The 26,252-nt window shown below is 29.9% G+C and overlaps 1 protein-coding gene across 1 annotated transcript in view; it reads right to left on the bottom strand.

The window, feature by feature from the left end:
- LOC113387007 overlaps nt 1-26,252 on the bottom strand; it is a gene marked incomplete at its 3' end in the record, with an annotated part of 38,647 nt that continues 12,395 nt past the window's right edge. Inside the window, 19 exon segments of the mRNA XM_026624767.1 lie at nt 1-25; nt 107-268; nt 587-832; nt 1,196-1,252; nt 1,356-1,535; nt 1,663-1,871; nt 10,826-10,967; nt 11,419-11,614; nt 11,696-11,880; nt 12,355-12,609; nt 12,772-12,930; nt 13,148-13,393; nt 13,840-13,984; nt 14,103-14,185; nt 14,438-14,656; nt 14,791-15,009; nt 15,289-15,429; nt 15,593-15,784; nt 16,950-17,156. Coding sequence (XP_026480552.1) covers nt 1-25; nt 107-268; nt 587-832; nt 1,196-1,252; nt 1,356-1,535; nt 1,663-1,871; nt 10,826-10,967; nt 11,419-11,614; nt 11,696-11,880; nt 12,355-12,609; nt 12,772-12,930; nt 13,148-13,393; nt 13,840-13,984; nt 14,103-14,185; nt 14,438-14,656; nt 14,791-15,009; nt 15,289-15,429; nt 15,593-15,784; nt 16,950-17,156 — 3,268 coding nt within the window.

Raw genomic sequence — 26,252 nt, 5'->3', positions numbered from 1 at the left:
GTCACCTCTTGAGATAAAGGATGATCTAAAATACATAAAATGAACAAAAACAGATAAGCGTTTTGCTTTTTTACTATTTTTGCTATCTTAAATTTATTGTACTCACTTATTTCTTCTTCTATTGTAATATCCAACTGTCTGTTTGTGAGGGGTATTAAAATATTATTTTGTGGGTTTAATGACTTTTGTGGTGAGTTGAAACTTCTAGATTCTTCTATGTTTTCCACAAAATTAAATGAAGTTAATTGGCGAAGCAATTCTTCCAGCACTGAAAATAATGAATAAAGTCATTAACTAGTTCTAAAAAAATTGTTATCATTTATTTTTATATCTATGTGTATAATATTTGATATTCATGCTTTGAACTCCGTGGTATCAAAATATGAATCAACACTCTCTCGCATTTTCTACTAACTATTTTTCCATTTTTATATTCATGTTATGGAGTTCAATCTGAATTTTCCCATATCGCAGACCATTGCGATGATTTAAATCATTAAAATATGTCTATTTTCAGAAAACTTTATTAAGTGATTTTCTGAAGTTTGTTATGAAATATAAGTTGTAACTTAAAAATTCTGTTCACCAGCGTCATCGACCGATCCAGAAGGTCCTGAATGCGATCTGCCACGGGCCCGTCTATAGTTGCATTGAGGTTCGGCACCACGTGTTAAACTTCCTTTCAAAAGAACCCCTTTCCGATCCACACACCAGCACAATAAACCAGCTGAGTTAGATTGATCTGGATTGGAACCTGCTAAACCGCCAAGACATTGGGCTGGTTCCCATGCTCCTGTTTCTGGGTCGCATTTTGGAAGGAACGTTCCTTTCCCTGCAGAGAGAAAATATCAATAAATATTATACTATACCTTTCAAAAGCAATATTTGATTATACTCATGAAATCATTGTTTCCACATATAACATTAATCAATAAAGATTTGTTCTGTTAGTCTCAAAGAAATTCGTCTGAAGACTTGGGCAGGAAACAATATGTAGTTGCATCACCAGTTAATGTTGCACCTTTATGTTATAAGCCATTATGATCATAAATATAAAAATAGTTGTTAATAAATATGACAAAAATTTGGTGTGCATATAACGTACAAATATAATATATATATATATATATATATATATATATATATTACTACAATCATTATTATTGTAGTCAAAATAACATTGTCGATTATTTACCATATCTTGCAGCAGCTCGTTCGTTCTTCTCCAGCAACCGTTCGCATTGTGTCAATACTAAAAATTTAAAATAAAATTATTATAAATATCATCTTTCATAAGATGAATATTCAATCCATCATTCATTTAATACAAAAATATATATCTATAATCATTTTACCTGGACAAACGTCTCTACATGCTTGAGCACTTTCGAAATGATTATGATTGAGAGGACACTCTACTGACCAAATGAAAGATTCGCATTTATTTGTTAGGGAATTAAATCGCCATCGAGTGATGTTAGTGGATTTAATCAAGTCGCATTCTTCATGGACAGCTGGCTCAAAACATACTTCTCCTATGAGAAAGATAATAATGTTATAGTTATGAAACATAGATAATCTACTAATATCAAACATAAGGATAGTCTGCAACCATACATTGGATTGTGCAAATCTAAAGTTTGCAAATATGATTTTACTCACTTGGTTTAGGACAGCACACCGACTTCTGTTGTAGAGGACTAATCCTGCACTCATGAGTGGATGGACAAGCGTCTATCCTCGGAAGTCCACAAAGAACTTCTCGGCCTCCTCGTTGAAGAGGTTCTCCGCCATCGCAAGGGTTGTCTGGAGCAGGCATACATACTCCAACTGGTGGGCAAGGACCGTCGGAGCAAGTCAGTTCTACATGTCTGAAATAAAAGTAATCTAAAATTAATATTTATAAACAACAAATTTATAGAGCAATAATAGGAATATAAAAAGTTAATAAATTAAATTTAGAATAATTTGGAAAGGAATATAAGATTTTTTTTTAATTTCAATAATTATTACAACTGCTAATTTATTAACATCAAGTAATATTGATAAATAATAATATAAGTAATATAAAGAATATAAGATGACATTCGCCTTTAAATGCATGGTGAGTTAAAACCTTTTTTAAGGTTACATATAATATAATCTCTAATATAATTAGTGATAATTGAATTCATGTCATCATGAATTCATAGGAAGATCTAAAATCTAATGATCAATAAATTCAATCATGGATAGAACAACGGCAAGAATAAATATGATTTGACTCTTTGCCAGTTTTATATACTATAATAAGCCCTTGTAAATATTAAGTAGGTATATTTGAGTATACCCTCTGAAGTATTATATATTGAAATTCTTAGATAAGGTGTTAATACTAAAGATGATTAACTTTTTTTTCATTTGTTCTATAATAATCTCTTCCTTTGATATAGTTATTAATAATGACTAATACTGATACAATTTGCGTTTCATTGGCGTTCTATAGTGTAATGGTTAAGCTCACAGACTTGTGTGACCGAGTTTGAGCTCTGGACAACACGACATCGTGCAGTAGCAATGTCCGTTTTCACTTGAAAATATAGATCGAAAATATGTTTTCGAATTAAAATAGCGCATTTTTGGGCACTGACGTGTTTAACTCAGCTCACGGACCTGCCCTAAGACGATACTATCTGTTATTATTTACTGATATAATTATGAAAATTATTTCGTGAAATTATTTTAAAGAAGACTAATATGATTTGAGTGTTATTTTAGAAGTCAAATAAATCTTAGTAGTTAATAATTTAAAAGTATTTTTATTATTAACTTCCCGTAAGGTAAGTTATTGTAATGGGCCGAAAATCAAAATTCAAAATTTTTACATTCTCGACGTTTAGAAGTTTCTGACGTTTTTTGCATACTCAGAGAAATGGATTAGTGTGTGTATGTGTGTGTATGTATGTATGTATGGATAAAAATTTCCAGTCACGTTTTCGGGCGCACGGATCAACCGATTTGAATGGTTCAAAAAACATTCGATTCCAATTGATAGGGAAAAGAGCTGATTAGTTTTTGGCAAAGGCAGGTCTAGCCGTTTCGGAAATACGGAGCAAAGAGTGCAAAAAATAGAAATCGAATTTTTGAGAGAAGGGAGTATCCGATTTGAATGATCTAACAAACATTCAATTAGTAATGATTCGGAGAAGTGTTTATTAGTTTTTGGCAAAGGCAAGCCAAAAGCCATTTCGAAGATACGGAGCTAAATATGTAAAAAATGGCAGTTTTTGAGAGAACTAAGCGTCCGATTTAAATGATTCAAAGAACTTTCTGCTTGTCTTAATAAAATAATTGATTTTGGAAAAAAAAATTGTATGTTTTTTTTTATTTATTTTTGTATATCGAAAATAATTCAGATTTTATTTTTATTCTGACTAAAGTTTTAATATAACTCAAACAAATAATTTTAAATTTGCAATTCAGTTCATATAACTCTTATAAATATCAGACAATGTTACAATATTTATAATAATCTATTTGAAAACATTCAGTATTCCTCGAACATTTCGTTACGGTACGGGAAGTTCCAGCAATTTGCCTTAAGGCACGATGCCATACACCCCACAAGTTTAAAAAAATCTATTTTGATTAAATTTAACACTTATTACGCAATGTTTAGAATGTATCTCTTATAAAACATATGCTGCAGTTTACATGTAGCATATGTATGCAACTATCAACCAAAGAAAATCTGTTTAATTGAAGCAGGCTATCAATGGCAAAAGTTTCTAGAAAAAACAAAACTTTTGACAAGTGCACTAAATATATTTTTGATAACTGCTAAAATAACATATAGATGGTATTTATCAACAATCTGGACATGATATGACCTTCATATTTAGGAAAGAATGTCAGATTTAGAAGAACAAGATCATTAGAACAACAGAGATCATCTTCTCAGGGTTCGCTTAGTGGCCAAAAAGGTAAATGTGTATCAATTATTGTTAAAATTATTTGCATATAACAATTGCAGTACCATACAAAAAACAAACTATTATATAGTAAAATATTGCTCAGCGCTCTTCCAAATATATATTCGCATTTTACCTGAGACTAGTTGTAGAATATACAGATAAACAAATTGTTTTTTGCCTTAAATGTCACATCAAATAATTTAAATGTCAGAAAATATTAATGACTTAAAGTTTGAAAATATTAATGATTAAAGGAAATGCATAATAAGATGATATATAAATGATTTATTAGAATCCAATTTAAATATTATGATTATAAGTCCAACAGCAAGATCTAACGAGTTTCAAGTATGATGATTGCGTCTGTTACTTTCTTGTTGTATAAAAGCATTTCAGAGATCTACACGAATACGTAATGTTGAATTTATACATATTTTATTTACAATTAATAAAAATATTTTTTTGAATGTTTATGAGATTTTGTGTAAGATCTAATCATTCAATTGTTTCATTACCATTTTATTATATAACCTAAGAATAAAATGCTTTTTTTATTTGCTTCAATATATGTTTCAATCTTCATAGTTCATAGCTAAAAATATCTATATTATCTATCTGTACTTAGGTGTTATTTGGTGTAAAAATTAAGCGCACTGCCTTGTGTGGACATGGTCGAACCCCATCACTGGATAACCTGATATCATGCAGTAGTGATATCAATTTTCATTTATAAATGTACACCAAAAATATGTTTCGAATTGAATATAGCTCATTCAGACACTGCGGTGTAAATTGAAAATAAAAAAATCGCTCACACTATTCTTCTTGGAGTTTAACTTTTTAATCTTCAATTTCAATTTTTGTTTATAACAGGTCATCAAAAATATTTGGTTCTAATCAAGCTTACGTACCACTGCTCGAAGAAGATGAAGATTTGGGTAGTTTGGAGAGAAAGGCGAGCATCGAGTTGCCTTTTTTGAAGGATAAGGAAAAGGAATTTTTTGAAATTGTTGGTGTTGGAGATGTTAACATGGCTAAGTTATTTTTGCAAGACAATCCAGGGTTTAACATCAATTGCATCAATTTTCAGGTAAATTTTAAATCATGTAGTAAAATGAATGTAAAATTTATCAACAAATAGTTATTTTTTTGAAGATATTAAGCACTTTATATTAAAGTTAAGTGTGTGGTATTGTCTAAAATTGAAATTGACATTCTGTAATTACACTGTCTAATCCAATCAAATCTACATCACAGCACATAACACGGATCAAACAAACAATTGCCGGACTACGTACAAGTTAGATAATTCCTAATTATTGAAATATGATTATTTACTATTTTTCTAAAATTTATCATCTGGCATTTTTATCTCATAGACGAGCAAAAGGGACAGCCAGAAGACAAACAGATCTAATGTCTTACTTTTAATTTTGGAAGTATTTTACGAAACAATATCTGTCTTATTCAACCGATAAGCCCATTTCATGGGCAATTTTACAAATATCACACTGTATATAACCTTGATCCGATCTTTCTCATCTAGAATTATCATTACCATCACCACCATTATCACTTTAAAAAAAAATTATCTTAATTTTTTTTATTTACTATTTTCTTATGGTACACCTTATTTTTGCACCTTTGCCAGATAACGATTTCACAAGAAATTAAGGTAACGGCTGCTTAATATCTTTTACCTTAGCCTCGCTTTACCCTGCATTACATCAATAAATTTATGATAATGAAATGATTTATTTATAATTGATTAGGGATTAACTCCATTACACGTGGCTGTGCAAACACACGCCGAACCAATGGTAGAATTTTTGCTGCTTCAAAGTAACATCGACGTAGCAGATACAATACTACATGCAGTTCGGGATAATCAATCTCATATATTAGGTAAAAGATAATAATAAACTCATAAAAAACTGAAATTATTTTTATGAGATTTTTTAAAAAAATATAAATGATTATATTGTTCACTTATATTCACAATATAGAAATCCAAAACTCAACTATCAAATTTTTGTATCTATTTGTTAGTACTAAATTGGTTCCAAGACATAGTGATAGACTAGGTAAATTTTTAGTGAATATTCTCTTATTATCTAGATATGCTGATCGACAAAGTGCAAGAAACATCTCCAGGGTCAGAGTTTGACGGAGTGCCCGGAAGTTCCGATTTTCCAGAGCACATGACACCTTTAATGTTGGCGGCCCAATGTGGCCATTACGAAATTATCGGCAAATTGTTAGAACGTGGCCATCCGCCTATTAAAAAGCCACATAAACCGGCATGCAGATGTGAAAAATGCAGACAGAGAGATAAGGAAGATCTTTTGTATACGGCAACAAAGAGGTAAGTACAGATTGAATATTTAACTACAATAGAAAATTAGTTAATGATCTACCCAACTAGCAATTAGTGTTGGAATTGGAAAAATCTTTCTAAGCAATTTTCAAAATTTTACATAGTATATATATAAGAATAAAACCAAAGAGGTTTTAGAGGAGTTTGGAGTTTAAATGCTTCATATTTTAATGTATAAACTATTATATTTATTTATATTTTTAGATTGAATATATACAGGGCTATAACAAATCCAGCATATCTCTGTCATTCTTCTCATGATCCGATATATGCAGCTTTTGTGCTTTCTAAGCAATTGAAACAGAGGGCATTTGTAGAACGTGAATTTACTGCCGCTTATTTAGCCTTATCACAGGTAAGCAAATAAGATCAATTTTAAATGACTAATTTAGTATAAGCCAATGATTTTTAATATGATCACAATGATTTTAAAATGAAGCAATGTATATACTTAGTATTCTGTTTAAGTATTTTTCTGCAGCAATATTTCGATACTGGATCGTCAGTTGCAATGAATTTCTACAATGTCCACACATATAGAACATTATATAAATTCAATTTCAACATCAGATAAATTTAATAGAATGAAATCTTATTAACTAACTAATTATTAATCAGCAATTACTTCATTTCTCTAATAAAGGTCCAAGACCTAAATGCTAATTACAATGACAAACCGATCATTTCATATTTGAAGTATGACTTTAATTGCATTATTGTTTTCAAATATTATATATATTTTTAATGCTATTATAAATATATAGTTTATAATTTATTATTACATAAATGTGTATAATGGTTGACACTAATAACTGTGTGCATCACTAGTGTTACCATATTACTAAGAAACATTATTCAAAATTGTTATATGATGTATTTATTTACAATTGAAATGCCATCCTGTGAAAACAAAAAAGTTTTACTTCAATCGCGTGTGATAACATTTCCTTTTCATAGGAGGTGGGCAATTTTGCTGTTGAACTTATCGGTTGCTGCAGAAGTACTGAAGAGATAGAATTAGTACTGAAGCAAAGATTAGGAAGTGGAGGATGTCAGTTCATGTTTCCACGTTTAATTATGGCCATGGATTATAAACAGAAAGAATTTGTTGCACATCCTAATACCCAACAGGTATTTATGTTAATTGTAACTATTGTTCTAATTCATTTAACTTGCCATAGGAAAAAATATGTTTCAGCAAAATGTCTGAATCGTTTGACGCCAAAATTTTGAAATTTGTGTGTGATTAACTGAGCCGTTTCTTTTCAATTAGCAAATATCGGATCAGCAAATTTGCATGAAATAATAATGAGTAAAATAGGAATATATAAATTCTATATTCAAAGACAAAAGACATAGTTCTATTTGCCTTGAAAGTGCAGGAGATGTTAACTATATAAAATATATTACAGTGCAAAAATAATTCGATATAATATTAATTATTTCATATTTGTATTACCATGAAAAAAAATTAATTTTTATTTTCGTTCCAATTTTCAATATCGATACCATCGCTGTTCTTGATAAAAATTGGTTCTTCGCAAATCTTCTACATTTGCTGCGTGTACCGCTTCATCAATTAATTTTTGTTGTTTATTAATAAACAAACTTTACTACTTTAAAATTATACAATTTTTATTGAGGTAAGAATATAGCTTGTGCAATCAAAGTAAAAACAAAAAATGTTAAATCACCAAGGCAAAATAACTAATATATTTGTTCAATGTATTTAGGTTCTAGAGGCTGCCTGGATTGGCGACTGGCACGAATGGAAACTACGATCGGAACCTCTACGTATCTTAGAACTCATACCTCGAGCTTTTTTGCTTCCTTTCATATTTATTATTTGCCTAATTCTTCCAAAATCTCCTATGGTACGGAGATTTTCTTTACCCATTAATAAAATGATAAGTCACACAGCCAGTTACATTGTATTTTTGGTCCTGGTTTTCATTGAATCTAATTTGGATAAAGAAACGCAAAATCGTGGACCTCCTAAATCTGGTTTAGAATTACCTCTTGTGGTTTTTGTGATTGGGTATGCTTGGAGTACAGGCAGATTGTGCGCGATACAAGGACCAAGGAGGTGAACTATTTTTTTTAATATTTCTAAATCTTTACATTGAAATAAATTATTCTTAATGTTTCAGATATTTTCGTGAAATGTGGAACTGGTATGAAATATGCATGATTATATTGTTCGTATTGACTTTTCTCTTCTGGCTTGCGGCATTAATGGACTCCAAAGAGGACAAATCCAGTGCACAATTAGAACGTAAATATTGGCACCACTTGGATCCTACTTTACTTGCGGAAGGAACATTCACCGTAGCTACGATAATGGCTTTCTTCAAATTAATGTTTTTATGTCAACTGAACTATCACTTGGGACCACTTCAAGTAACGATCGACATTGATAAATTACCAAATATTAAGAATATTTTTGTAAAACTGTTATCATTTTTAGGTATCTTTAGGAAAAATGACAGCTGATATCGCAAAATATGTAGTAGTTTACATGATCATTATTATGGCATTTAGCTCTGGTTTGGCAAGACTATATGAATATTATGATGGAATGATACAAGTTGATGAACAATCAGGTTAGTCATTTTTACTTATTAAAAAGAATGGAAACTAATATTACTGTTCACTTGAAAATTTAAATTAAAAATAAAATAAATACACCAGAAATCATCTTTGATAAAACCATAAATCATCGCAAGAATTATCTCATGAATCTCGAATTTACATTTGTCAATCCTATAAATGAAACAGGAATGAAAACGCAGCAAGTTAGCAGCTTCGTAAGTTTCGGAAACACGATCAAGACCTTATTTTGGGCACTGTTTTGCATGTCACCAATAGAATCTGCCGATGTAGTAATCGAAAATCTTCCGGGTGAATCAGAGAACACTACTATAATAAACAGACACAGTTTTACAGAAGCTGTTGGTTATTTAGCATTTGCATGCTTTGAAGTTGTTTCCGTAATAATAATACTGAATATGTTGATTGCCACAATGAGCAACACCTTCCAGAGGGTCACGGATAATGTAGAAGTTGAGTGGACATTTGGAAGGACTGAAGTGAGAATTATAAAAATCACTAAAATTGAATATTGTTATATGCAGATATTAGTTAAAAAAATTCAGGATTATAATTTGAGTTATTAATTGTGTGGCTCATACATTTTAAATTTTATGTTAATTATTGCCTTCAAGTTGTCACACATTCTTTGCAGTTTTGTAGAATTAACGTTTTATAATCAATCATTTTTGTCTTCAGCAAAATATACAGTCAATATTTTAATATAAGAAAATTATGGTTATTTGAATATGTTTTAAATTTCAGGTATATGTGGATTATATGTCTCAAACAGTGCTTCCTTCGCCTTTCAACATTTTTCCGACGGCAAGTGGATTGAGTTCAATAGTGACTTGGCTCAAAGTTAAAGCTTCTCCACCAGAAGGTTATTGAGAAAAATAAAATAAGAATCAACGTGTTAAATATTCTAAATATATATTTGTTTTATCACAGGGAAAACAGCAAAATGCTCTCCGACTAATTGCTGTTACATAGATATCGAAGAAGACGAAAGTGTTGCCAAAAACTTTCCTCACCTTATGGTGCAGTTAGTGCAACGATATTTCCGAGATAAAGAGGCCGAAGCGGCTCCTGAATTGCCAGGACAAGCTGCTATGACAGCGATTGAGGACACCAAAGCGCAGTTGGAGGAAATAAAAGAAATGTTGCGCCAATTGGTTGTGAATCGACAGTGATAATTTTATATGGAATCATTTTTGTGGAAATAATTCTTCTGGTGTTCATGGAGCATTTTTCAATAAGGTAAATTAACTTCACTTTATTTTTAAATTAAGGCAATGATAGTGTTAATAACTTTATTTGTAGTATCCTTACTTGATTTTATATTCTTGTTATTATTATTCTAATGTTTTGCTTTAGTGGAATGAAGTATTGGATCATCCATCTAAAACTTATTTATTATTTATAAGCAGTACAGATTTCAAAAATACTTCAAACAGATTATAACTTGTTATCAAAATCTAAATAATTTTGAAACTATATGAAAGTTTTGCACAATCATTGGCACCAAAATTAAATTTATTATAATTATTTCACAGCTTGGAACACTTGGAAAGAAGGCGAAGAAACAAATTTTCAAGATACTTATTTCTAACGTTTTTTTGAAAATGAATTTATATAATGATATGTTTTATAAAATTCAAAACATTTTTGAGCCCAGTTTTACACAGTTTTATGTTTTTATGAATTAATCATGACTATATGTATGCATGATTTTAAAAACTTGATAAAAATATTTTTTTAAATATTTTGGGTTTAATTTTTGGAAGAAATAATTACGGTATGTTGGCAACTTTTGATAATATCTCGATGCACAATATCATGAATACAATTATAAATGAAAACCTCTAGCATATCGATCCAATTTATATTTCAAAAATTTTCTTACCTGCAAGATTCATTCGGTTGTCCACAACGAACGCCTTGGCAAGGATCATTACATTCACAAGATTGACAACCACTGGCCGATATTTTATATCCGTGTTCACATTCAGTTGCGCAATAAACAGCAGGACAACGAGATGGTATTTCTGAAAAAATTAGATTCAATTAATTATTACACAAAAATCACTCACAAACAGATGGATTTTGATGAATTGACGAGATCAATCATCATTTGATAAGATTTAGTCTTAATAGCGAGGTGTGATTCTATTTTAATTTAATTTCAGTTGATTAGATATATTTTTTTTAGCAAAAATGTTACTTTGTTGATTTAAATTCTGGCTTCCATCAATTTTAACTCATAATTTTTTCTCTCCAGTATCTCTCTAAAAATCAAAAACTTTCATCTGGCAAATAAATATCTGGCTTTTGGCAATAAATATTTCTTTTTTTGTTAGATTTACAAATAAAATAGTGCAGCATATGCGTGGTCACATAGACAAAATCGGCCTATTTTATGAAAACTATATACTTCTTTTATTTTCACAATTATAATCCGAATATAGGTAATTATCCAAAGTATATTATCACCCTCACCATTGCAATTTGGTTTTGTTCCATTTCTTGTTCTGGATTCCGGTAATTCTTGTCCAGTTCGTTCGTCAACACACCAACAGCTGTTTCCTGCACCACATTGGACTGGTCTAAAAGCACCTGTATTTTCATCGCATTGGGCAATGTACGTCATTCTGGCAGGCGTTCCTGATTCATGAGCTCTGTGCATTTGTACGGCCTAAATTGTTTTTTTTTTAATTTTGTAACTACATCATATCATTAATTATCAAGTTGTTAAGTACACTTTGCAATGTCTCACCTGCAAGTGTTGGCAATAAGTTTTGACTTCTGGTTGCATGCATCTGGTGCCACATCCAGTAGAACAGCATCTCTTGTCACCAGAACATTCATCATCAGCAGAACAAGAAACGGAGCAGATATCTTCGCCCGCTCCAGTTGGAGGTGGCACAAGGAATGGGCATTGGCCAGGTTTGCTTGGTAAACCTGAGAAATTAATTACAATGATGAAAAGACTGCAAATAGTAAATGAGATATAAAACAAATTATAATATTATTATAATTCTAGAATTCTATATTATGAATAAGTTTATTAACATATATTTTTCTCAACATATTCATGCAGTAGGTTTTCTGTAACCATGTATATTGTAGATCGGTTAATTTGCTAATGCTAGTAAAAATTCAGAAATGACTTTTATTACATTATTTAAAATTACAGCTTATTAACATAATGACATATCACATGTTATGTGAAAGAAAAGATGACCAACTCTGGTTTTATTGGATATGTATATATATAAGACATTCAAGATTTATACTATTTTGTTTATACATTGTTTTAAAAATAATACTGTAGAAATGTGAAAAAATCGATATTGCTAATAAAGTTCCCATAATTTGCAAATTGGTTTTATCGTATTTTTTTATATCTCTAATAAAAATAAAATTGCTACTTACATGCAGGAACTGGAGGACAATATCCATCTACACAAGCGACTTCGACAGGTTGGCATTGGTTTCCTGGCTTGCATGTGACACCATCGCATGGGTCTCTGCATTGACAAGTTGGACAACCTGTTTCAGAGTCCAGAAGAAAACCATAGTCGCAACCCATTCTGCAACTTACTTCGAGACATGGGACAGACTCCCTTAGGGCTTCACATGTTTCACGAGTTGTATTGCCCGTTGTTCGCGTTTTTGGCAACTCGGTACCTAGAAAAAAATTATAAGAAAATAAATTCACAATAAAAAAATCTATTATGACATGTTCAAGAAAACTACTTTTCAAAAGTGTTTCTTTGTACAAGATAAGAAGTTTTTGTACATAATTTTGCTGAAAATAATATTGGTAGGTTATATTAAAATATTTTTTACCATATCGATCGACACACCAGCATGTCTTGTTATTAGCAACTTCGCATTGTACAGGAGCATAACTGCCATCCTGATCACAAGTTGGAGCTGGCAACGCTAATTCCAATCCTGAAACAGTACCTTCCATTCGCGCAGAAAAGTCTCGCAAATATTCGCACACTAAAAGTAAATTTTGTAATAAAAAGTGAACATATATTTTTTTATACTAGTAAAAATCAAGCAAATAATTATTCTCTAAAAATACAAATAAATTAAAATAAAAAGGCCTTCTAATTTAAGAATTTAATCCAGTTTACTTTATTCAAATGAATCCTTAAAATGAAATCATTAGCTAAATAATGTGAGTCAGCTTTTCAAAAAAGGAATTTCTACATACTGGTTTGAACTCTGTCAACATCAGCCGTAGCTTCTGAAATTTGGTCCTCTGATTTATCAGCAATAACTTCCATATCAACATTCTCGATGGGGCAGCAGACCTGCTTACTTTCTTGTGGGACTGAAGTACACATGAAATCAGCAGGACATTTCGATTCTTCGTCACAATGGACAGGCTGCGTTGAATTTTGCAAGGTCAGAGGTGCCCCGTTCGTACAGGGATTGCTGTAGAGAACATCAGGTCGACCTGAAAAAATTAGACACATGTTATGTAGTCTGTATGAACACTATTGAGACAATTATTTTTATCATAAATAGAAGGAAGGAAAAATTGTATATTCATTAATACTCAACAAGGTGGACAAAAATAAATTGTAGCTGAATAAAATTAAAGTTTATTGAACAAATTTAGATCATTGGAGTGTAACAAACTAAGTGAGTTACACATGATGCTCCAATATAGTAGTGATTTAAATGTTATTATAACGATAACTACATGATTAATATACATTAAAAATATTGTTTCTATTTTTTAAAAATATATTGAACTGATCTCAATATTGTAGTCAATTCAAAGGTGAATTTTATTTAAAAATCGAATCCAATTTCTCTAGTAATGACTAAGTAGTGCGGCGTACTTAAAATACTAAGATGCCATGTAAAAAAATCAAACAAAATAAAGAAACCACTTACAAACAGGCACCGATTCACACAATCTTTCACCGCCACCCATTTCACAAGAAGCATCCCTGGCGACAGTACAAGAATGTCCTGCAGGACAATTATATCCAGAGCATGGTTCCTCGCATTCACAAGTTGGGCAACCATTTTCATCGTCCTAAAAATGCAAAAAGATAATTTCCATAAAATATTGAGCAATAATTAGTAAAAAGTAAGTATAACCTAAATTCTCTGTGATACTCATGAGATGAGATGTTCAAATGAAACAGACTTACTTTGAATCCATATTCGCAAACGGCAGCACATATGTTTTTATCACATTTGCTATCATCGACTAAACTTCGTCCAGAAGCTCGTTCTGTAATAAAAATAAAAATCTAATTTATTTTGAATCAGTGTTGGTTAAGATTCAAATCTTGTTCTAAATTTGTTTGGATTCTACATTTTATCATTATTTGTTGCATATATACTTTCATATATTTTTAAATGAAAGAATGGAATGAAGTGATATTTGTGTATTTACGGATATCACATCTAATTTACAATGCAACTAAATATTATACAACTTTTGAATATGTATACAAAATATCATACTATTGATAAATATTACCTATCACTTCCGCAGGACAATCGACATCCTTTGATGACCCCATGGTACCTTTAAGTTTATCACCAGTACGCGGATGGACACACCAGCAGACTAAGCCATTTCTAGAACATTGTTTGTGCAGGAACATACCAGTTTCTTGGTCACATTGAGGAATATACCCACGTCCTTCCCGTTCTCCGATTGCTAAAACTTCTGAGAGTAATCTTTGTCTGTGGCATGCTGTCAAATTCGATGCAATAGTTAAATAAATTATTACAAAGGTCACATAAAACTTAGAGAAAAAAATATCAGTTCAAATTGGTAATTATAATATATCAAAAATTTAGGATCTTTCATTTAACTTTTTCTGTTACCTGTGGCATTTTCAGGGCGTCTACATTGGCCGCCACAAGCTCTGGTTTGACAACACTTAGTTTCACCAGGGCATTGGAGGTCATGTTGGCAAGTGGAAGTGCATTCTTGGTGAGGAATAAGTCCAGCTGCTGCCATCATCGGTGTCAAATCATCATTTGGACATGTACCTGGTTTACGAATGTGGAGTGAAGCTGGACAACATACTCCATATTCATTTCCTGCAAATATTTTTTTTAATAAATATAATTTTAAGACTATTACAAGATAAATAGTAGTAAAAGAAATTGTAAATAGTAAAAGTGAATATCATGTTGGAATATGTAAATTTCATTAAAAGAACAATTTTAAATTAGATTAACTAAGTGATAAAATTTATAGCAGCTTTTGCTTATCAGAATATAATTCAATCTTCATCGTATAAAAATGTTATAACAAAATATCTTAAATGAAAATTAAACATATATACATTTTAATTCTACTATTTGTTTTTTTAGTACCTCTTTGTACGAGACACCGATACATTGGTGGACAATCTGGTTTACCAGGATCATTTCCACACAAGAAAGGCCTTCTGGTATCTGCTATAGACAATGGTGATCCAACTGGACATAACTCTTCCAACGAACGAGCACGTTTGCCTAAGTTGATTATTAAAACGTAGACATATATACTTTATAATCTAAACTTTTCATGAACTTTATGAAAAATTCATTTACACTAAATAAACTATTTAATTATATCTGAACCAAAATAAATTGAATAGTAAATTTAATAGGAGAAATTTATCAATGATCAACTAACAAGTTGGAACGGGTGGACAAGGCTGCGTCCTGCAAGCAACATCTTGCAATCGGCATTGCTGGTTTCCTGGACATTGAACACCAGCGCAAGGATCCCTGCATTCGCATCGCGGGCATCCACTAGCTTCATCCAGAGCGAATCCCAACGGACAAAGCATCCTGCACGAGTGGGCTGGACACCGTTCTTCCGCAACTAATGTACAGAAAAACAAAATTTAATGTAATAAATGCAGTAATAAAAATAGAAAGTTTATAATCAATTATAGATGAACATAGAAATGTTTTACCATAATTCTAATTATAAAATTGTTAGTGCATTTTAGCGGAATTTCTTCCAATGTCTATATTTCATCTCTGTGTCATGCAAATTGTTTATTACTATAGAATTATAAACTTCTGCATATTACATATTCATGTACTTTTATATAACATCTTTTAACATTTGAACAGAGATACATCAAATCGTTACGTTGAAAATTTGCATGCTGTATGTAAATTGTATTAACTTGCATAACGCAAAGAGAAAAATATAGTTACAAAAGTAGATGTCTGCAATTATAGATGCAAGAATAATTAAGGTTGGGCTGCCAGCCTAACAAAAATAGAAGTAATCAATATAACAAGTTTGAATAGCACTTTCATTTTTACGAAACTGACCAATTATAAAATGTAGAATAAAAAGAAATGTATATATGCAAGAAAAGATTGACAAAGAGTATTGACAATTTGTAAATTTAGTTGGACTATATTACTTATATCCATATGCCATAGGTATTAAAACCATAAAATGTAGCTTACGTTTAAATTTATGCTGGTGATATACAATACTTTGCAAAATATTTAATACATAGTAGGAACAAAAAACATTATAAATCATTAAATTTTCAGTTTAGGGTAAGTTAATGCATTAACCCTTAAATCTGATTTATGAGATAATTCAATTCAATTTAATTTTAATTTTATAAATATCTACTCCCTATAATATTATTGTTGTTTTGAACTAATTTGTTTATTTAAGTAACATAAATTACAATTAAAATATTGCGAAAATAATTTTTTCAAAAAATATTTTAAATTTACTATTACTCGTAATAGACAAAAGGGTTTCATATTGCTTCAAATTAATTAGAATTATGAATATTTTATGATAAGTATACAGGGGATTGAAGACAACTATCAGAAACCGTCAGAGCTAAATAAGAAACTTTAAAGCATAAAATATTCTTGTTGTTTGTTAATTCATATACTCAAAATATTATTCATACTCTTAAGAACTCTTTGTATAAAAAGATAACTTAATAATAAACAATAGTTAATATTTTATCTCGTGCAATGTATGATATAAAATTGTAACTAACCGGTACAGTTCACCAGATCCCTAGATGGTGCTCTGGTCGCTGGTAGTTCAGCTCCTCCTTCATCGACGCACCAGCAAGGGCCTTGACCGCCAGGGCCGCATTGTACGCGTTCCCATTCGCCGTCAGCTTTACAACGAGGAACCCGAACCGACGTGGTTCCTAAGCTTTTCGCTCGGCGGGCTGCCGATTTTCGGTAATGTTCACATGCTGAAAAATAGACCAAATATTTTTATTAAATGTTTATTTCAATTTTTATTTTATTCTTGTGTGCATAACAAATAATATCATCATTTACCATCTTCAATAGTAAATGTTCAAATGTTAAAGGCGCCATTAAATCCTAAAAATTTTAGTCTATAAGAAAAATTATAACAAATTAACATTAGAATGAGTAGATTTAAAGGTTGATCTTTCTACATAGTTCAATTCAATCAATTCTAAAAGTTTTGTCTCTAATTATATAATATAATAAAAATAACTAATTATATAATAAAATAGGTTTTTGTAACAACAGGATTAAACATCTTTTTTTTAATCGATCATTTCTCAAAAAATGGGACCGTAAGAATTAATTCAAAGATTTATTTTATTTATGATTATTTTTTATAGATTTTTTATAGATTGATTTTATATTGTAAAACTATTGTAACACATAATGAAGTAAAATTGATATATACACATAATTTTTATTTTTATAATATTATTAATTATCTTCAATAATTGCAGTACATGGACAATTTATAATTTATGTGCATATCAGTTTTAAATGTGAATACAAAACACAGGTTTAAATCTGCTCGATTGGACCGATAAACCATGCTTGAAAAACTAGTTATATATGTCAACTTTGTTACCACAATTCATTTTTTACTTTATTTAGAAAGATTTTTTATTTAGAAATCAAGATTCTTGTTTATAATACACGGAAGCATTTGCATAATAGTCTATTAAATAACATATTCTTGAATATATATTACAATGCGGAATATGGCATTTAAAAGTTTTTTTTACAGAAAAATTTCAAATTATCCTCTAGTTTATTTATTTGACAATTGAATCTATAGGGTGTAAATACTCCAATTCTTTTATTTATCATTATGAATAGAAATCTGAAATATTATTAGCTTTATGGACTGTTGATGTATTTTCTACTACCAATATTTCATGAAAAGGCAATCCAATAGTTGTCCTGTTCCTCTGTGCGTTGAAATTATGGGATATTTTTAATAGTAATGCTATATGTTACAGGAATACCCCCAAGTACCATTTTCAGTTAGAATTCTATTAGATACAAACCCCCAATTAGGTGTGACAGCCAATATTGATATTTTTATTTCAAGTCAAGATTAAGGGGCCAATTCTTTGATCAAATAGACTGTTGCCACAATAACGCTATGTTACGCTCCTTTCTTCATATGAATTGGTAGTAAAAACTGTCAAAAAGCTATGTATTTGCGATTTACACATAAAACCTAACTTCACGTATGTTATAAATTTACATCAGAAAAATGCAGTTATCATAAGATACTTTTGATGACGATTGTGCGTTTTCTTGGTTAGTTTTTGTATCTGAAACGCCTGACTGCAACCATAAATTATTTTGACAGTTTTTACTACCAATATAAATAAAATAAGATTCTGTTATTTGGATCATTCAAATCCGATACTCCGTCCTATCAAAATCTCGATTTCTATTTTCTGCACTCATCGCTCCGTATCTCCGTAACGGCTGGACCTGCCTTTGTCTAAAACTAATCACCACATCTCCCGTTGCCATAACAAAACTATGTTACAGTCTACTCTGTCGGAGAATTGGTCCCTAAATTTCATTGGTGATTAATTAGACTCTCTAATAGAGAACTTTATGACTAATACTTTTGGTGTTTGTATGTTTACATTTAGCCTCTTTATTTCATATGTAGGTACTAAATAATTTTACTTCAGTTACCTATTACAAGCAAGTTTGAAAAAATTTAAAATAATGTTTATTATTATTTCCATATATATGTTATTATGGATTACGGGTTGCATCTCATATTTTTCATTTCTCATAGATTTCATAGTCTTTGAAAATATAAAGTGTTTATAACAACGTATATTAATAAAATGTAATTCTCATACTATATTTACTCAAAAACCTTATTTAAAGTTTAGTTTCAAGAATTTTTTTTTGGTATGCATATATTTATTGTCAACCAAAATATACTTTATTCTTTAAAACTAATGTGCTGGTCTTAAGATAACGAAGATAAAAGTTTTAGTTAGAAGCTAATCTTATTATGAAGGTATCTGAGAAGTCATAACTTATCCCTCGTTATAACTTAATCATAACATATCCCTCAATACCCTAAAAAACAAATTCTTTTAAAATGTTTAAATAGGGTAGAGGTCGGAAAACTATTTTAATCATTACACCAAAATATTTTTGTTACTCCCATAGCGAAGAGAGATTACGCCATACGGACAATTACAGAGCAAATATAGTAAATAAAATTATGCAATTAAAAATATATACTTTTTACCCCCAAAAATTCCTTTTTTAACTTGCCGAAGGAGAAGTTTATGTTTTCATCAAAAAATTCGATTCGATAATTTTATGTTTTCTCGACGTTTAAAGCTTTTCTGAATCGAACGAGACAAAATTGAGAAAAATGATGTGTGCGTGAACAGATCCATAAATCGATGTTTACTCAAAAACGGCTAGACCGATTTCAAAAATTTAATTTAACTGACATTTATCAGCCGTTTCTTTGTAAATCACAGAAAAGTGAAAAAAATTTCGAACACCTTTTAGCCCGCAATTCTGAATGGATTTTGAAAATTCAAAAACCGCTCGAAAAATATTGGTCGCGAATCGTCCTGATTAGTTTTTGGTAAAGATACGCAGGCACAGGTCTTGTAATAAACTGTTGAAAAAAAAATTCGATTTTCATGAGTTTTTTGCGATAGATGTCATGGTCTTTTAGATCATACCAAAATATTACGGCCCTACGATAAGTCATTCAACTTTGAAAATTCGTCAAAGTTAAAAAAATTAGTCGCGTTTTTTTTCGCTTTTGTCAAAATTACACCTTTTATCGACGTTTGCTCAAAAACGCCTGATCCGATTTTAAATATTTAAAAGCCATTCGATATATCTCGATAAGGATTATCGTTACTCAGTTTTATGCGACGACCAGCCAAGTTGTTTCTTTGTAATTTGCAAAAAGAGTGTAAAACCCTTTGTCCATGTTTTAGCTCATAATCCTAAATTGATTTCAAAAAATCAAAAATTGTTCGAAAGATATTGGTTGGAAAAGATACTGATTAGTTTTATGTAAAAGTAAATGTAAAAATCCTATTTTCCTATTCTTAAAGAAAAAAGTTGTAAATAATTACCGTGATGGTTAAGTCTTATTAATCCATTATCACGCTAATTCAATTAATATGATAATAAAGTTATTAAACGCAGCTACCATCAATCATTTATTACCACAATCGCATTAATAAGAAATGCATTAAGAAGGTGAATCCAGAACATTTCCATAACTGAGGTGTGCATAATTGTATCTCTCCGGTCTCCGGGGCACCAATTAAATGTCACTTACCGTCAGAGAACTGGGCCGAACGGATACGGATGCGATAATAACACTTGTTAACTCGCGAAATAGAACCTCAAAACATTTAAACATTTAATGTACGCAAACTGACGCTTTCCCAAAAAATATAAATAACTTTCAGCTTTGCTTTGCTTTGAATAGAGTAATAATTCGAGAGTTGGCGGATGTTCATGAGCCCGCTTTGATGAATTCCGGAAATTGAACATTTTTGAGATAATGGACAATGAATTCGACTTAACACGACTATAAGAAACTGTAGTTGCTCTTGGTATTCACACAGGAATTATACAAACATTTTGTATTTTTTATCGATCGATTAATGTCTTAAATTAACTAAAAAATTTATATTTAGAAATATAGATAGGAATATGTTTCCAAGTAAAAATAAACTTCATTCAACATTGCTGAACCAATGAAATATACGCCCTATTACAGAAATTGCAATAATAAAATTGATCACACAGAGATGAGACAACTTTTTGGGTTGCCATTTGCCATTTATAAAACAGACGTAAAATTAAGTTAAATTACCCCAATAGATTATAGGAAAATTTCTGGGTTGCTTCTCAAATAAAAATTAAAAAAATGCATTTAACCAGTTAATTGTGGCGCTCCAATCGAACAGTGAGCACAGTTTTGTGTCCCATGACGAGTATATTCGTCAATCATAAAGTAACTTGCTCTGCCTTAGCCATTGATAAGAAAATGGATTTATTTTACAAAATTGTAAAATGTTATTACCACATTTTACTTCTTGGTTATCATAAACATATATTTTATGTATTAACGTACAACCAGATTAAATTTACTACAATTTTACACATGCAAATATAAGAAAGCATACATCATTTTTGATGAAAAGCAATAACAATTTTCAATATTAACAGTATAAGGTGTTATTTATATAGCCTCAAAAGATTTTAAACAACTCTACATTGCAGAATATATTTTCCTTTCATCAAAAATATTGATTCAATTTGCAAAAGGTCACTGTTTTATATGACAAAAAACTCGTCAATACACAAAATTCTACCACTTTTCCATGACGAGTATGTTCGTCAATTATACTTTTCATAGACTCATATACAAGGAAAATTGTTTGTATAAAGACAAAACAGGTAAAAAAGTAGAAAAGAAGAAAAGCAGACCAGTAAGTAGATTGGCAGTCCCAACTGTTAGATATGTTAGACACATAAACAGGTAGACAGGTAGACAGTTAAACAGGTAGAGAGGTAGGGAAGTAAACTAATAGACAAGAATGAATGTACAGATGTATACAGGCGGACAGGTAAACAAGTAGATCATGTACAAAATAAATAATATTATTGATTATATCGATTATTTACCCATATTAGAAAGTTCCAGGAACTTGTCACAAGGCAAAATACCTAGATTCTTTCAAAACTGTTGAATAATTTCGATTCATTTCACAAATCTAGCATACAACATTAGGTAAAAATTATAATCTCCTATTAATGTTTAGAATAAACAAGCCCTCAGCTATAAGTTTATCAAAGCTCATACATGAAAATTGTGCACTTACAATTCATAAACGCATTTTTAATAATCTTGAATATCAAAGAATTATAATCAAATAAAGCTGATGTCACATGACGTTCATAATGACATGTATATTTAATAATATAAAAAGTTATTTGTTTCTAGATTGCAAAATTTGTAATATTAATATTGTATTAAAGTATTAATTATAGTAGATTAATTTAAGAAATTTAAGCCATATATTATAAGTCTTATCTGCATATTATGTAGTTATAATATGTAGATTATACTTGAGTTAATATTTTAATATTCGAACTCTATATTTAATGACTATTAATAAATGAATATATTATTAAAAAAATATTCAATATTCAAATTTTAATATTAATATAATAATATTTGTTTTATGTGATTAATGTATCTTGTATTAAAAAGGTAATAGCAAGAATGTATTTATTTAAATAATAATTAAAAGCGATTACAGGAAAGCAAAAATAGTATTTATTACTTCCAAATACCAATTTTCTACTCTGTTAGTCTTAACCAAACCTAACCATCATAATTATCATAATCTAATAATTACTTAATCAATAATGTAGAACTAAAGATTCATCACATTCAAATTAATCGACGTCAGAATATTAAAAATTTAATTATTTAATTAAAATATTAACTAGTGGGGTGTATGGCATCATGCCTTAAGGCAAATTGCTGGAACTTCCCGTACCGTAACGAAATGTTCGAGGAATTTAGAATGTCTTCAAATAGATTATCATGAATAAATATTGTAACATTGTCTAATATTTATAAGAATTTTAAAAACTGAATTACACAGTTTTGTTTAAAGTATATTGGAACTATTGTCAGAATTAAAAATAAAATCTGAATTATTTTCGACATACACACAAAAATTTAAAAAAAAAACTAAAACAAATTTTTTTTTCCAAAATCAATTATTTTTCTAAGACAAGCAGAAAGCTTTTTGAATCATTTAAATCGGACCCTTAGTTCTCTCAAAAACTGCCATTTTTACACATTTAGCTCCGTATTTTCGAAATGGCTGGGCCTGCCTTTGCCAAAAACTAATAAACACTTCTCCCAATCATTACTAATTGAATGTTTCTTAGACCATTCGAATCGGATGCTCCGTTCTCTCAAAATCTCAATTTCTATTTTCTGCACATCTTGCTCTTTATCTCCGTAACTGCTGGACCTGCCTTTGCCAGAAACTAATCAGCACATCTCCCTATCAATAGGAATCGAATGTTTTTTGAACCATTCAAATCGGTTGATCCGTGCGCTCGAAAACGTGACTGGAAATTTGTATCCATACATACATACACACACATCCATTTTTTCTGAGGTATGCCAAAATATTTAGAAATCTTCAAAACGTGGAGAAATGTAAAAATTTTCAATTTAGTTTTTCGGCCCATTACAATAACTTACCCTACGGGAAGTTAATTATATTTTTTTTTCATACTTTTGAGGTTTAAAATATTTGATGCAATTACATTGACACATTGTACATTGTATATAAACGTTTTCTGAAGGTATCGAAATTAAAAAAAAAATCATTAAATAGGAAATGGTACTATTGAATTCGTCTTAATACCTAACACAATACAATAGTACTATTGTAATAGTAATAATAGTTATATATTATAGCAATAAGAATTATTGGTAAGTATACCAAATATTTATTATTTATCATATCAATTAATATACTTTTTATATATTTATTTTATATAGGTGCGAATAAATTATAATAATGAATTAAATATAATAAAATAAATGTACTTATAAGTTTTGCAAACATTAATTGATATTTTATCAAGTTAGTATATTTTGATATAAATCTAGTCTAATGTTTTCTATCCAAATCAGTAAACAATTTTAATATGGTACGATTATTATTAAATCGATTAATTTCCTAAAAATTTTAATTCACACAAGGTATTTTTACCATGTGACATCATCCTAACTATAGCACTCATTGTCAGCCAAGAACAAGGTGCAGCGATATGTCAACATATCACGTTCGACGAAGACAACTTTATATTCCTTGACAATTAAATCGATTTAATAAATAATGCCAAGGACTCGTGATTAATTTGTATTCATCCGATAGATTCTGCTTTCTGGTTAATATGAGTTATTGAAATCGTGTTACATATATGGACGAACGACAAAAATCGTACTTAGAAGTATGTCATTAGGCTAACAGAAAAAAACACAAACAGTCTGGCGTGTGATGTGTGTCATATCTTAAATTAACGGGATCTCGTTAGAACTGATTGAAAAAGAGTAAAAAGTATGATGTTATTACGATTTGGATTTTACCACTGTTGCCTAGTTATTTTTGTGTATAACGAAAACATTTTTTCAAACCAAAATTCATAACAATGAGTAGTACAACTTTTCCATCTTTTTTAACTAGCTTCAATCTCATCTTCAATGTTTGTAAGAAATAATTTATATTAATTTTATACATATTTTAACTAGTTGGTATTGGTATTTTGCCTTGAGGCAAGTTACATGAACTTCCTGATATGCGTGAATAATCGACTTAATCAATAAAAAATAAATTAATTTATGAGTGATTAACAGTATTACGAGTGAATTTACTACACACATAATTGAAAACGAACGACCATGTTAACTCGGAGTGTTTTCAAAAATCAACAATTCTTATAACTGAACCAGTTTCCGCAGGACTTCAATGGTTTAGTATGTTCATAAGACCAAGTACTCTATCGTTATAATAAACATCGTTATATAATAAAGTAAATCGTCTAATTTTAATTTTAACAAACGAAAAAAAACTATTCATTTTCTCAAACTTGACAAATTTTTTATATTAAACTGCTGTTGTAAGGCCGTAATATTTTAGTAAGTTCTATAAGACCATGATATATCGCCAAAAAAGTTCCATAAAAATCGGCTTAATTTTTTTTTTCACAGATAATTACAGAAAACGGCTCGGTAGATTTTCACCTAAAACTAATCAGTACAGTATCATTCCCGAACAGTTTCTGATTTTTTAAAATCATTTCGGTAGTATGAGCTTAAATGTGAACAATATTGCATTTAGTTGCAAATATATGTGTGTGTGGCGTAATTGTATATAATATTCATGATAATTTTCAAAATGTCTAGATATCATAATGATTTTACCCATTTTATCGTTACAAATAATTCTAAAGAAAAATCAATTAGAATAGAATTTTAAGTAGTAGTTTTTCTGAAGCTTTGAGGTTAGAGAGTTGTATACTTAATATAGTATCGTTATATACTAGTATCTCATATTTTAACTAGTTGTAAGTGGCATTTTGCCTTAGGCAAGTTTCATAAACTTTTCTATACGTATACATCATCAACATAATCAGTAAGAATTGAGATTTAGCTATTTTGTTAAAATGTTCAACTTTTATTTCGGACATAAAATTTTCGCCTCCACAAAATACCATTATGATTTCCAATTGATATCTTTCGAACATACTTATATTTTCAGTAATTGTATAAATTCAATTGATTCATTCAACACATTTCATTTCATCCATTTTGGGTTCTAAAAATATTTATATATTTTTCTTATAAGTTTGGACGTGAACTATAATCAATAACTATTATACTTACAAACACTAAATTTATATATGCTTTGGCATAGATTCTGATTAGAATCGCTTAAGCGTGCTGCAAATTCTCAACTTTAATGATTTTTTATAATTTTACCCTTTTGGTAAACAAACACTAAATTTATATATGCTTTGGCATAGATTATGATTAGAATCGCTTAAGCGTGCTGCAAATTCTCAACTTTGATGATTTTTTATAATTTTACTCTTTTGGTAAACCTATAATATTTTAGTATGTTATTTTGCACTACTCAACTATCATTATACTTTTAAACAAATTCAACAATTTAATTTGGTCAATTTATAAGTACCAAAAATTATTAATTGCAATTCCCAACCGATATTTTTAACTTCCCGAAGGAGAAGTTTATGTTTTCATCAAAAAATCCGATTCGCTAATTTTATGTTTTCTCGACGTTTCAAGCCATTCTGAATCGAATGAGACCAAATTTGGAAAAAGTATGTGTGTGTGTGTGTGTGTGTGTGGTGTGTGTATGTGTGTGTGTGCGTGTGCACCAACAGATTTTTTGCCGTAAATCGACGTTTCTCGAAACGGCTGGACCGAT

This window comes from Ctenocephalides felis, unplaced genomic scaffold (genome assembly GCF_003426905.1).
Source record: "Ctenocephalides felis isolate EL2017-DRISC unplaced genomic scaffold, ASM342690v1 CF-g0.4_SCAFFOLD_03571, whole genome shotgun sequence".
Classification (NCBI taxonomy): domain Eukaryota; kingdom Metazoa; phylum Arthropoda; class Insecta; order Siphonaptera; family Pulicidae; genus Ctenocephalides; species Ctenocephalides felis.
This window is presented reverse-complemented; position numbering and strand designations above follow the sequence as displayed.